At 52.5% G+C, this 14,619-nt stretch overlaps 1 protein-coding gene across 1 annotated transcript; it reads right to left on the reverse strand.

Moving 5' to 3' along the window:
- Positions 1-27: 27 nt before the first annotated feature.
- Positions 28-5,818, reverse strand: LGALS3 (galectin 3). The gene is made up of 7 exons (XM_064461089.1): positions 5,673-5,818; positions 2,479-2,532; positions 2,324-2,346; positions 1,703-2,011; positions 1,391-1,479; positions 959-1,127; positions 28-284 (listed from the first exon to the last, which is right to left on the reverse strand). Exons 3-7 carry the CDS (start codon positions 2,339-2,341, stop codon positions 129-131), a joined length of 741 nt encoding a protein of 246 aa, XP_064317159.1. The 5' UTR covers positions 2,342-2,346; positions 2,479-2,532; positions 5,673-5,818; the 3' UTR covers positions 28-128.
- Positions 5,819-14,619: the final 8,801 nt, after the last annotated feature.

Consider the following 14,619-nt stretch of genomic DNA (forward strand, 5'->3'; position numbering starts at 1 on the left):
GTCTTTTGAGATCTTATTGCAAACAAATTTTACTTGTGAAAGTATGTTTTATTACATCAAAGTATTCATGCAAGAAGGCACTTCTGTTACAGCCATATTAAGTTTGCATTAAAATTCCACCACCGTAGTTATATCATGGTGGGCGTGACGCTGGTGAGGGTGACGTCCCCGGCAATGCAGAGCCTGGTGATCTCGTTCAGCTGCTTCTCGCGGAAGCTGTACTGCAGCAAGTGAGCGTCGTCGACCGCTACCTTGAAGTGATCCACCTCGCAAAGGACCTGGAGCTGGAATGAAAACACCAAAAGATAATATCAGATTTGTACTAGAAGGAGTTTTAAGCCACAGACTTGAGCAGGCTGGCGCTGGCTAAAGCAGCCAGCTGAGTCCAGACCAGTGGTATGTGGATGAGCTGGTGCACCAGCTCTCGGCTGCAAACACACTGGTGACATTTGCCTTCCTCAAAGCCCTGCCGTACTCCTCCTCCTTCGTGTTTCGGCCCAGAGTTTGTCTCCTCATGACTATGATAGTATTTTCAAGAAGCAGCACTGTACAGTTCACACAGCAAGAGCCGAGTTCTCACCAAACATGAACCTATTTTGCAGGAGAAAAAGCTCCTGAAGAGAACTGCCCATGGGGGAAACGCTTTATAGAAACCTGCAGAACAACAGGATAAATAAGGAGGATGTAATCTAAGTAAGACTAACAGGAATAGGGAGAATTTATACCCCAGGAGGGGTAAGAAGTGCAGGGAAGGTGCTGCTGCAGGCCTGCTGTGCTGGGCAGCCAGGGAAGCCCACTGGGCGACTGCCCTGAAAGCACCTCTGGGAGCCGACTCCTGTGCAAAAGTAGCGAGGTCCTTCGAGTCAGTCTTGTTGCACAGCCCTGACCCAACCCTCCCAGCTCACAGTGCAGCTGCAATTGGCACATTAAGACTGAGTTGGGAGGGGTTTTTTGGTACCTTGAAGGGTTTTCCAGCTTCAAACGGAAACCGAGGAGCTGTCCTCTCCTCCTTTCCCCAGTTATTCTGAAACATTGAATTACAGACAATGACTTTTCTGTTGTCTTCCTTAAAGCGAGGATTAAAGTGGAAGGCGATGTCATTCCCTTTCTTGAAATCCAGTGAAAACCTGCAACGACAACAACGGATTTGCTGCTTTTTCTGCAAAAGCCCTGGTCTCTGTAGCAGGGCTTGCCCAAAGTAGCAGCAAGCAGGCAGAAAAAAAACCCACAGACCCCATTGGGCAATGACAGGGCATTTACACATTTATTTTGTGTAATATTTGATTTCATACCAGGTTATTCAGGAATGGAAAGCAAATTCCAGCCCCGCCCCCCCCGCTCCATCCAGCAGTGGAAAGCCCCTGCCCTCAGTGCTGGACACCCCTGGTACCTGTTTGGGTTGGGGTTGACGGTCCCTGTGATGGTTATGAGCAGCCGAGGGACGAGTCCTGCCTGCAGGGGCAGCTCAAAGGGGACTTTCTGGGAGACAAGAGGGGTTTGGTGTTAGCAGAAAACCACGTCCAAAGCCAAATGCTCAGGCATGGGCTTGCTCTCGGTGAGACAACACACTGGGGCAGCCCTGTGATGCAGTGATGACCTGTGCCACCTGTCCTGGGGACAGCCAGCCCCAGATCCCTCCCATGGCCAAGGAAAATCAGGCAGTGAAGACACAGGAACCCTTATAATATGATGGAGCTGTTACCAATGGAGGAGCCGGTCCCCCCTGCGGAGGAGTGGGCTCAAATCCAGGGCCACTGGGCGGCTGTCCTGGGGCGGGATATGGCCCTGGTCCTGCTGGTGCTCCAGGGAATGCTCCAGGTGCTCCCGGATATGGTCCGTGTCCTGCTGGTCCTCCAGGATATGGCCCCGGTGCTCCAGGATATGGCCCCAGTGGGCCGGGGAACGCTGGGAACGCCCCAGGAGCTGGCGGCTGGTTCCCCCAGGATGGCCAGCCTTGGGCTGGGGGGGCAGTGGGGTTGGGGTTGTTGCTGGCGGGCAAGGCGTCAGATAACTGGGGACAGAGGGGAAAGGAGGAGGGTTAGGTGGGCGACGTTAACCCTGGGCTCAGGTCGAGTCCTCCAAAGCCCAGCTCTTGTAGCCTACAGCGTGCGCTGAGGGCAAGCGCCCAGCTGCTCCCGAGCGGTGGCAGGGCACCAGTGCCTGGCCTGAGGTTTCCAAAACACCAGTAAATGTAACTGGAGCGGATCTGGGGAGTTACGCAGGTTAGCGAAGCTGTGCCCCCACGCCTGCCGAAGGTCCCCGCTTCAAGGCAATTAAACAATCACAGCCCCCACTTTTTTTTTTTAAAGAAAGCCGTACTTACAGAGAAACCGTCTGACATTTTTCCTAAAACAAAAGACAAAGGACACTTAAGTCATTTTTAACATACGCCATCCAAAAAATAGAGATTTTTTTTTTGAGAAGAGCTACCGGTTACAGCAGCAACAGGCTGGAAATCGCTACGTGCCCATCACATACCTGCCAGGCAGAGCCGACAGCTCTGGTACCGCACAACAAACCCTCGTCTGGTACCTGCGGGAGAAACCGAGGGTCACCACTGTGAACAGCCTGAACGGCGCCGGGGGGTGAACCCAGCCCAAACACCCTCTGGATTAAATTGGCCACTGTAGGGTTGATGTTAACACACCACCATTGTTGACCTTACAACACCACCGGTGTCAAGCAGAGAGAGGACACTGGACGACGGGGACCTGGGGCTGCTCTGCCCTGAGAGCTCTTGGCTCTCTCCAGCCTCTCGATGCATTTTCATGGGCTTTTTGCTCTTTGCTCGCAGGGACGCACCGCGCAGCATCGCAAACTGCATGAGCACCCTCGTCCTCCAAGAACCACGGGTCACAGAATCACAGACTCACAGAACGGTGGGGGCTGGAAGGGCCCTCGGGAGCTCACCCTGTCCCACCCCCTGTGTGAGCAGGCACCCCCAGAGCAGGGGCACAGGGCCGCGTCCAGGCGGGGGGTGAATGTCTCCAGGGAAGGGACCCCACAGCCTCTCTGGGCAGCCTGTGCCCCTGCTCTGGCACCCGCACAGGGAAGGGGTTTGTCCTCATGTTCAGGGGGAACTTCCCGTGTTCCAGCTTGTGCCCGTTGCCCCTTGGCCTGTCATTGGGCACCACTGAAAAGAGCCCAGTCCCATCCTCCTGACACCCACCCTTTAGATATTTATAAGCATTGATGAACCCTCCCCTCAGCCTTCTCTTGTCCAGGCTGAACAGACCCAGGTCTCTCAGCCTTTCCTCATCAGGGAGATGCTCCAGCCCCCTGAGCATCCTGGTATCTCAAATTGTCAATCCTTGGTCAATGAGGACCCCTGCATTTGACCTACGCAAAAAAATTCCCGTGCCAGGTCTGCTGTGCTCAGAAGTCAGGGGGCTTTACCCAGCCTCAAAACACTTTTCATAATGGGAAAAAAAAAAAAACACACACACGAAAAGGCAGTGCGGGAGCTGTTCTTTCTGCCTTCAGCAAACCCGCTCTGCAGCCAGCCCTCCGCTCTCACCCCGGCTAGTTCGGCAGCGCTGGAGGCTGGCAGGGCCCTTCCAGCAAGGCCCTTTTAGGGGCGGTGATGGTGGTGCAGGGGGGACACACGGCCACGTCCCTGCCCTGGCCAGGGGGTGCCAGCCGCCGGTGCCAGCCGCCGGGTGACACCCGCACCTACGCAGGCTCTGCGCGAGGGGGAGGCGCCCGGTGACAACACTCTGCCCTTGCAAAGGCATGTGGAGGAGCGGAGCTGCTCGGTGGGATGAGTAACATGGTGTCGGCGCCCACACGTGTCCCAGCAGCGGTTTTGCCCTGCATGCGGCCGCAGCCAGTGTTATTCAAGTCCCCATCCCTGAGGCATCATCCGGGAAAAGATTCAATAAGAAAATTATCCAAAAAATCCCTGGGCAGGGCTGCAGCAGCAAACAGAAGCAGCATGAGGGGGCTACAAACCAGCACAGCACGTTGGGGGACACGCAGCCACCCTGTGACACACGGGATGGATGCTTGCGGCAGGCCTGGAAAGGCGAGAGGAGTGTGGCACCCATGGGTGGCGGTCCCCTTTCTCCCCCGCCGCAAACCCACGCATCCCCACTCGCCCCGCATCAGCCAGAGGGGCACATGTGCCATCGGCCACTCCAGCCCAGGGAATACAAGCTGCTTCACAAGCTTTATGGGTCCATGCCAAGCCACTCTGCCGCAGCAGGGCCAAAAATACACCCGCCTGCGTGCAGGAATAGCCGCAGCCTGAGCTGGGTTCCTCCGCTCAGAGAGAGCATTCATAAAAGAAGAGGGGGGAAAAAAAAGCGAGGCAGAAACAGAGAAGGAAACGGAAAATTCCAAATTGAAAACAGAAGGAAAATACTCTTTGAAAGAAACTATTTGATGCACAAAGGCCAAGGCAAAGCCGGCTGCCCTGCCTTAGGGATAACAAAGTTTTCACAACCAAACAAAAAACCCCTTTCCCTGCAAAACACTCATACTGCTGAGCCCATGAGATTTTTAAGTCAGTCTTTCAACCAGCATCCAGAAGCCCGGACTGTTTGAACAGCCCGTATCTTGCAAAGCTTTTATTTGCCTTCCAGGGTTTTTTTTAAGCCCTTGCATTTGCCGTTTGTTCACCGGCTGAAGCCAAGGGTGCTCACACGGCTCCTGCGGGCTCCCCAGGCCGGATCCAGCCGGGCTGGGTTTGCTCAAGCCACAGGTATGCGGCTGCCAATGGTTTGTGCTGCTCCGGTGAGGGGTCCCACCTGCAATACCTCAGGGAGATGGAATTTTGCTCCCTTACAAGGATTTCTTATCCGTTCGGCCCCGGTGGAACAGCGTGGCAGGAGTCTCTCATCTCCCCGCCGGGACTGGGATGGCCGATTCTTAAACAAAGTCTTGGAAAAAACACCATTCCTCTGCCACCAAATGGTGCTACCGAGCTGGGAGCCCGCGGTCACCCTGTCCTCTCTCTGCCACTGCAGTGTTGGAGCTCTTGGCCGTGTCTCCCTCTGGAAATGCTCCAGTGGGTTATTTGCCCGCTGCTATGGGAAGGGGGTTTCTCCCACCCGCAGCCGCGGCAGCCCTGCCCTTCAGCAATGCCTCAAAGGTGCATTTCCAACATTTCCAACTCTCTGAGCTCTCACCGGCCCGATGGGAGCTCGGCCACAGGGAATGTCCCAGGGCAGACCTCTATAAAGCACCCCAAGTATTTCCTATATTCATGCAAAGTGGAAAAACTTCTATTTGGGAAAGAAATAGGAATTTTCTTCCCCTTGATGCTACTTCTATTTGGGAAAACAGCCTCTTCCCCTCAGCGCTATTTCTCCAGTGATTTTCTGGGGTGTCTTTCGGGCTGTCTCCAGCCTCCCACGCACCGACACTCCCACCCCTCCGCTTGGTTTCTGGGGCACAGGCAGGGGTACGCCAGCACCCTGCAAGTTGTAAACAGCTTCATATCTCCTTAATATTCACCATCCCACCGTTACCCCTAAAGCACCGAGTACTTTCTATGCTCTCCAGCTGCTGTCACTAACTGCAGAGCCTGTGGCACACCCACCTCCCACTTCCACGCACAAGGGGACGAGCACAGCCTTAACCCTCTCTTTGCAAGGCAATACGTGCCGTAACCCCACTGCTGCTCCCCCTGCTCCCACTCAGGACCTCCGTGGGTGGATGCATCCACTCACCTGCAGTGCAGCGGCTGCCTGGCGGCTCCGGGGCTGGGATCCCACGGCAGCGGGGATCCGCCTGCTCGGGGCGGGGACGGAGCAGGGAGGCCCACGGGGAACCCAACCCCACGCTGGGAAGGTCACTGGCAGCACAGGAACATCATTTTGTTTCCCTTTATTAAGCGGCAACACCACCAGCGGGCAAAACTACACGGGGAAAAATTTGAGCTTCTTGTGTTTTATGTCTGTTTCCACGCACCAGAGGTTTTTGTTGTCCTGCCCTGCGAGAGCCGGTCCCCACCATGAGCAACCGGCAAGATGTCGGTCTTGCAAGAGATTTGTCTGCAGATCTCACGGCTCCGTCCCTCCAGCTTTATTGAAGCTCAGTAAAACACAAATTTGCTTTTAAATTTGAAACATTTTCTGCTTCTCTCCGCAGACCGCCAAGAAAAAAAGCTGAAAAAGCTTTGGTTTTCACCCAATCCAGCGAGGCCGGCAGAGGAGCGGCGCCGCAAAGCTGCTAGCAGCAGCTATAATTTCAACAAGCGTCGCTAAGGGTGAATCATCTCCTATTTGCTCAACTGGCTTCACAGCTTAAAGCAATAGCAAAGGAAAAGGAGTGTTTTCATGCTGAAACTCTGATCTGCTGGATGGTGCTGCTGGGGGAAGGGAAGGGAAGGGGAGGGAAGGGAAGGGAAGGGAAGGGAAGGGAAGGGAAGGGAAGGGAAGGGAAGGGAAGGGAAGGGAAGGGAAGGGAAGGGAAGGGAAGGGAAGGGAAGGGAAGGGAGAAGGAGAGAATATTTCAGTTGGAAGGGACCTACAGTGATCATCTAGTCCAGTGGCTGGCCAATTCAGGGCTGAGCAAAGGTTATTAAGGAGCACACCCTTTAACTGGTGTCATTAAAGACATAGAAACAACTTCTTTAAGGCAGCAGCTGAACTAAACAGCTTAGCTGATACTGAACCTGACAGAAAAAAAAATATGCAAAAATCTATTGAGTTTGGTTTAAATGAATTTTAGTATAACTTCTTCCCGTTTATCTCAGCTTATCTAAAGCACCCAAACCTCACCGCAGTAAACAGACACTGTGATATCTTTGGGGATGGTTTAGGGCAAAGGATTTAAACCAGGAATGCTACAGGATCCCTGAGCCTGTCACACAAGCAGGAGATCGCTGCTCTTCAGAGAAACCCTTCAAGTCCTTGCTCCAGCACCTCTCTAAAACACAGCCTTTCTGAGTGTATATTAAGAGGCGCACATGTGCAAAGCACATGTTCATAAAGTCGATTAAAGTGACATGCACTAAGCGGTTTTAAGCAGGTACCGGTGACTTCTGCCGTCCTGGATAAGGCTGTATTAACTTGTTAGTGCACCGCTTCCTCCCTTCCTTCCTCAGACCCCCCTCAAAGGTCTTTGGCAAGAGATATTTTAATGAAAAACCTGTATTGCTATTTTCAGGATTTCACCTGAAGGCTCCAAACATCCACCAAAAAGGTTTGCCTGGCTTTTTTCCAGCTTCAGTGCCGTAAGCTTTGCACTTCCAGCTACCCAACAGACACATGGTGTTAAAAAACATCTTTGACCAAAAGTGAAATCATGGATCAAAAGCTGAGCCAATTTCTTCGCTTAAATAAACGAAGCAGCAGCGAGGACGGCGCGTGAGCATCCCCTCAGCGTTCACGGGGTGGGTGCTGAGAGCCCTTTGCACGCAGAGCTATGAAACGCCCGCATTTCGCTTTGCTCCTCTTCCGCTGAGTCACCACGTTGTGACTCGCATGGTTGGACGCAGAGATGTGGCAACTCTTGCTTTCAAGCCTTCCCTCTCGGGACGGAGGAAAGAGCGCAGCTGGGTTTGTTGCCAGAGGACTGAGCGAGCAAGGCAGCGCACGAATGCTCCGGCTCTGTGGGAGACGTTAGTCGCAGCGAGTGACTGCGCCTCTCGCTTGCAGCGGTGCGACGCCCCGTGATGCACGGCCCCGCAACCCAGGGCTGGCTGCTTTTCAAAAGTGGATAAAAAAATAGTCATTTCTCAAAAACGGGCATATACTTGGGTTTTGGATTTCTTTTAAGGACTCATAAGTATCCTGCTTGCTTTAGAGACTCTTAATGTAAAATGCAACCCTGCTTGGTATCACGTACAATTTAAAGCCCCCAGTTGCAAACCCAAGGGGTGGGAGAGACTGGGGACCCAGGCAGACGGCTCAGCCGTCAGATCACGCCGTGTTTAAGGCATGTACGCTCTGACTTGCCCCTCACTGTGGCCAAACGTGTCCTCCAAACACTATTTATTTCCCCATTTTAAAATGCCCAGCGTTTACCTGGTAGCCTGCAAGAGCCAAGTGATATTTAATGGCCAAAGGCTAGAGACGAGCTCAACTCCACAAGGGCCTCAGGGTCAGTCCGGGGCTGGGAGGAACCCACCCACCAACTCTACGTCCCCAACACACTCAGGCACCATTATTACATTATTAAACATTTTCCTGTAGCAATAACCTTTGACAGGCTGCTCCGCAATAGTCGCAAAGTGCCACCGTCTACTGAGTGCTGTGTATTGAGGGGCGTGCCTGCCGTGGCGTCCCAGCAATGTTCACCATTGGTTTAGTTATCTACATACTGTGGTAGTTTAAAGGAAGCCATTTAAGCTGAAGAACTGCACAAGTAGATTAAAAAAATTAATTAATGGAGACTGGACGCTAGAAGCCAGGAGAGTGAGCGGAGGCGATAGGACAGCTGGGGGCCACCACACGGGCAGGGACCAGAGGAGGCGACCGGCTGTGCCACAGCAGCCCCCGTCCTCTGCAGGAAAGGGGCAGGAGGATGCTGAGTTCGGTTGCTTAAAGCCTGAGGGTTGGTTTGTTTTGAAGAACAGTTTAAAAATTATATACACGTTTCTATACATAAACTATATATACACACATTTTAAAAAATATGTACGCACTTACAACTCAGAATTATCAACCCTTTACTTGGTCCCAGTTCTCTTTACTCTATGCTAAATTATATCAGGAGTTAACGTCTTCTGCATCTTTTATTCTTGTGAACACCGAGTCTCCCAGAGATGCAAAAGACCCCACCCCAACGAGCGATCTCTGTTAAGTTAAATAACTTTAAAGTGGTAATTTCAAACTACTTATTGAAATCAATAAATAGAAAGCTGCTTCTGCCCTGTCTTCTTGCCAGTAAATTAATGGGAAGGAAAGCAATCCGGAGGGCAAGAAGCTCGATGGCACAAGAGAGACACTCCCCTTCGCAGAGCAGAACAACACACGTCCGTGTGATTTTATCAGTCTCATGATTTCTGTGGCCTGACCCGCGCAAGGGGTTGGCAGCAACCCCCACGTGCCACATTTGGGCTGCAGATCTACCACCGAGGCCAACCTCGGCGCAATCCCAAGGTGCTAAATTCAACCATCCTCTCTCCTTCCTCCCTGTGCAACCTCCCAGGCTGGGGAACAGGAACCCCAACAACATCCCCTCCTTTCTCAGACACAGAAATGATGTTCCAAGGGCCACAAATGCCTTTGCCGAGCCCGACGCTGCACCTCCCTGAGGTATCGCTTCATTTTCAGCCCTGCATGCCAGCGGCTGAGTCACCGCCGACTCTCCACCGCTCTGCAGCAATAAAAAAGGACATTGCAGCAAAAGCAGGCAACAGGACTCTCCTCTGTGACCTGGCAGGTTTATGTGACGATCTCCCAGGACTTCTGAAAACGGCCTCCTGCAGAGAACCCAACAGCCCCGCTCCTCCTCACAGAGCCCTTTCTGGGGAGATGGCTCATTCCTTGGCTGCGTTACTCAGCCCCCGGCCCGAACATCGCCGTGCCCGAGCGCTAGTGAAAAACTCAATGCAAGGGAAGGTTGAGAACTTCAATAACTCAAGTTTGATGGTAAGGAAAAGCAGCAGATAAAGAGCATCAATCAGGAGGCTTAGGTTGGATAGGAGGAAAAATGTCTTTCCTGAGGGAGTGGTCAGGCCCTGGCACAGGCTGCCCAGAGAGGTGGGGGAGTCCCCATCCCTGGGGGGCTTCAAAAACCGTGTAGACCTGGCACTTACGGCCATGGTTTAGGAGGCCTGGGGGTGTTGGGTTGGGGGTTGGACCTGATGATCCTGGAGGTCTTTTCCAACCTTAATGATTCTGTGATTCTAATTCTCACAGAACCATCCCTGCTGCTCACATGTACGAGCAAGCCTGTTTTTCCTGTAGCAGCCCCCTTTTATTCTGTCTTTATAAAGCAGAAAGCAAAACTCCTGCCTTTCTCGCTTCCTTCCAGAAAACAGAGTACCAGTGTGAAATTGCAGCTCATCCAGTTCCTTCCTGCTCTGACAGTGCCAGGAGAACGGCAAGTCCACCCCCAGAAAGCTTCGCACAGCTTCTAACGCTGATGCATAGATGAGCAAAACCATGCTACAGTTGGAAGCTTTTATGCCATTAAAGATGAATAAATGAGAAGCACTTCGTGCTTGACATACACATCTGAGCATTAGGTTGCTTTCCAAGAGTCAAACGAGTCTTGCAGCAATTTGTGTCAACAGAGATTTACAAAAGTCCACAAAACCTCTGTGGCTTTGAAGTTAATAGTAACTACCTCTGCTGCTGCACCAGGCTCTGTGCAGTGCACGGCCTGGGGGCCTTAAGGAAGGTCCCTCATTCTAATGTTATTCAATAACTGGATGGGAAATCCCTACAGGGATTGCCAACGCCTGTGCAGATGGGGTGAAATACCCCCATGGCTTGTTGCCACCAAAAAGACACCGTCCTGGTGCTTTTCTTGGCCACTGTCTGTGCTTGCCCAAACACACAAACAACTGATTCAACCTTACATAAAACTAATCCAGCCTAAAAAGCCGAAAGGCAGAGCGCTGCGTTGCAGGAGGGGGTTGGATCAGTTCAAGCCTACCCCCACCAAAGCCGGGCTGGGACGCTGTGGTCTCTCTGGGTGTAGCACCAGGAGATGCAGGCGGCAGGTCAAGGGTTCACACAGCCAACCTCCCCCTCGCTTGCCACAGGAAAGATGCTCGATATGGAGAGTAAAAGCCCTGTGTGACACCGCACTGAACAGACGGGGCTGGAAAGGAAACCTGAAAGCCAATGAAAGCCACTGCCAGAGCAGGGGCACAGGCTGCCCAGAGAGGCTGTGGGGTCCCTTCCCTGGAGACATTCACCCCCCGCCTGGACGCGGCCCTGTGCCCCTGCTCTGGGGGTGCCTGCTCACGCAGGGGTGGGACGGGGTGAGCTCCAGAGGCCCCTTCCAGCCCCCACCAGTCTGTGAAAGACAGGACAGTTTATGCCTGATCCAGCAGAAGGGCAACTGCAATACCAACCACTCTGACAAATTTACTTTAAAAGAACTTTAATACAGCAGTGTCCTTGTTTCAGCTGGGATTGAGTTAATTTTCTTCCTAGTAGCCCGCATGGGGCTGTGTTTTGTGATAATGTGGAGATGTTTTAGTTGTTGCTCAGTAGCTCTTACACTGGTCAAGGACTTTTTCAGCTCCCCCTGCTCTGCCACGTGCACAAGGAGCTGGGAGGGGACACGGCTGGGACAGTGACCCCAGCTGACCCCAGGGATGTCCCACACCATATGGCGTCATGCTCAGCCTATAGAGCTGGGGGAAGAAGAGGGAAGGGGGGGACATTCGGAGTGATGGCGTTTGTCTGCCCAAGTCAGCGTTAGGCGTGATGGAGCCCTGCTTTCCTGGGGATGGCTGAGCACCTGCCTGCCCGTGGGAAGGAGGGAATGAATTCTGTGCTTTGCTTTGCTTGCATGCACGGCTTTTGCTTTCCCTATTAAACTGTCTTTATCTCAACCCGTGAGTTTCCTCACTTTTACTCTTCTGATTCTCTCCCCCATCTCACCAGGGATGAGCGACTGAGTTGCTGTGTGGGGCTAAACCACGACAAACAGCAATTTGTGGCTTTTACTGCAGCTCAGGAAGCCAGAAAAGGTGGGAAAGGGACGAGCTTTGTACAAGCCCCAGGCAGGTTACCAGACCTTCCTTCTTTGCCGCACTGCTTTTAATACCAGATTTTTGCAGAGCCCAGAAATTCATTCTCCTCTGAAGCCTGACACTTAACGGGGCTCAGCTTCAAGTCTCACGTACAGCGTGTCTGTCTTCTTCCCGTACAAGTCAAACCAAACGCCGTTTAATACAAGCCTGTGCAAAGATGCAAGTTATAACGCCGTCTCCCAAACGGCGCCACTAAAATGTCGCTGTTTCTCCCCGTTTTTAATCAGCGATAAAAAACAATCACTACCAGGTACAGCCTCCCCTGCCAGGGCGGACTTGCCGCGGCGGGAGCAGCACCACTGCCCTCTGCTGAAGGCAGCAGGACGGTGGATGTGCAGCTGCCAGCTCGGCGAGCGAAAAACCAGATGGAGCAACCGCATCAGCCTTTGCTTTGACACAACAGGCGTGAGGTCATTTTTTCCAGCATCCGATTTTTCTTTGAACCACTCAGAGCGGCTTTTGCTCGCTGCCACTCCACACACCTTTCACGAGAATCAACTCTGATATTGTCTCCTTAAGGAGCGCCAACAAACTCCAGCTTTACGCAGTGAGAACAAGCACCAGGATATCAAAGCATCCATTCTTCCCACTTGCTTCTAAGCAAACTTAAAATAGGATATTCTGCCACCTTTTCTGTGCAGGAGGGTGTTGCCCTATAACTGAAGGGAATACAGGCAAATTAGAAGGCACAAGATTCAAAACCCCGTTGAATAAATACTACAGATAAAAATCTGTAGTCATTTGTCACCTCCTGAATTTGTTTAAAGGATAAAATCCATACTTGCTTTTAATCAGCCACAGAGCAGTGAATTTTTTTAGAGTCATGGGGTGATTCTAGTGGGAAGGGACATCAGGAGGTTCCTAACTCCTGCCCGGAGGAGGGCCAGCCCCAAGGTCAGCCCAGGGCTTTATCTAGGCTGGCCTTTATAACCTCCAAGGACAGAGACCGTACAACCTCTCTGGGCAACCCGCCCCAACGCCTGATTGTCCTCACGGTGAAAAAGTTTCTCCTTGTTGCTGGTCTGACTCTCTTGCTTAAACTCACACCATCATCCAGTTCTGCAGCAATACAAGCCGGTGTTTGCTTTAGAATATGGTCTCCACCACCAGCAGGAAATTTTCCTCTTTAAACCTGAACTATAAGTAATTCCCCCCATTTCACACTGAGGGTGCCAGCTCCAGCCTGAACGTCACTCAGAAGCAGCCAGTACCGATGTCAGGCACAGCAGGGCACCCAACTTCTACCCAACCTCCCTCCAGGATCCAACCTTTAATAATTTAAATAGCTCATCCTCCCTAGGGTCTCTCTCTAGCTGAGAGAAATGAGCGCCTCTGCAGCGCACGAAATGCAACGCTTAGGGCGGACACGCGCTCCCGCTCCTCTCCCAGACGAGCTTCCTGCCACTGACAAACAGCCCCAAACAAGTGTCTCCTCACCAAGGCCACGGTCCCACTTACGCCGCTCTCTGCAGCAGCACCAGTGCTTTGCACCGTGGAATGCTTTGTGGGATGTCCGGGGGGTTACGGCAGAGAAGTTATCTGGTCTAAAGATAACTGGGGCGGCAGCAGAGGGGGGAAGGGATAGGGAGATGTACATTAAGCCACCATTACTGCCAAGCGAAACAAACTCGGTGGTTGGTGGCGCAGCTTGATGCAAGAGTTAAGTGCTACAAGAACTCCCTCCCCTAATCACCACAAGAACATGAATCTGCAAGAGCAGGTACGATCTTGCTCAGAGAACAGAGCTAGGACCTGAAGTTAAACCCAAAGGCATGTGCCGACTGACTTCTCGGCACGGCCCTTCCCTGCCAGGTGCCGCAAGAAAGCGGAAAGAGGACAGAAACACACGTATTGCTATTTTATCTCTCAATCTCTCATTTAGCAGGGAAGGTGCGCTCTGGAAAATGATACTACAGAACTGAAGTGTTTGTACCGTTACACTGACCATCCCTTATCTAGGTGTAACTGGTAACTCAGCTTTAGTGCAAGTTACGGTCTGCCGCATGGGGGATACAAAGCCCCCATCCTTCTGTCTTCACCGTCAAACGGACCAACTTGAACAATCAGCAGATCTCTGAAACAAAAGCACCTGCGTCTACCAGCGTACTGCCTTGGCGCACGCAGCTTCTAACGCTGGATTTCTCACATACCTGCGAGATTCTGCTGGCAAGAGCAACCAAACGAAGAAAATTTCACCTTGCTGTTACCAGCTTAACGGGCGTGCACACACGCGGGTTGTTACACCGAGTTAGCTCAAATTCCGCTGACTTGCACGGGCAGAGGAACATCTGTAGTTATCCTCCCACTGCAGCTCCCTTGAAAATGTATTTGGGAAAACCGGGCCAAGAGGAAGCGATGCCTGCGGGCATGTTACCTACCCAGCCATCATCCCTCTTCAGAGCACGACCTTTAGTAGCGCAACCGGCGCGCACACCCGGTATCGGTGACTCCCAGGAGGGGCCCGGGCAGAGCTCGCGACTCCCAGCGGCACCAACACCCACATCCACCCACGGAGCGCGGCCGGATCCAAGTCCACTCGAGATCTCTCTCTAGATGTCTCAGGGTAAGCGTGCCGCCGTTAACCTTGCAGCATGCACTAGTTGGTCAGAAGCTTATGTTAAAAGTTGAAAGTTGCGTTTCTTGATTTGCCAGGTGACACTTCACGTACTAATCCACGACCTGCCTGGTGAATAATGGCTGTTTGGAGCGTATGGAATTGTGTTCTAATAATTGGAATTTTGTGCTTAACTTCAGAAATAGGAAAGCCACTTCCAAGAAAAATATGTACGAGAGGTTTTTGTCCTTCCTGAGCTGCCCAAGGGCTTTTGCTACACAGAGGCTAAGGCCGACCTTCGCATCAGCACCCCAGCCTTCAGACAGCACGGAGGCAGCTCTACACAGGCCGGTCAGTGAGCCAACGCCTGTGCACAGAAGTGGGTCTGAACTTGCCTGGA

This window comes from Phalacrocorax carbo, chromosome 9, assembly GCF_963921805.1.
Source record: "Phalacrocorax carbo chromosome 9, bPhaCar2.1, whole genome shotgun sequence".
NCBI classification, from domain to species: Eukaryota; Metazoa; Chordata; class Aves; order Suliformes; family Phalacrocoracidae; genus Phalacrocorax; species Phalacrocorax carbo.

Coding starts and splice junctions, on each gene's coding strand:
- LGALS3 (XM_064461089.1), bottom strand. Junction 1,128..1,390: donor GTCAACCCCAACCCAAACAG/GTACCAGGGGTG, acceptor TTGTCGTTGCAG/GTTTTCACTGGATTTCAAGA. Junction 285..958: donor AAGCTGGAAAACCCTTCAAG/GTACCAAAAAAC, acceptor TTTTCATTCCAG/CTCCAGGTCCTTTGCGAGGT.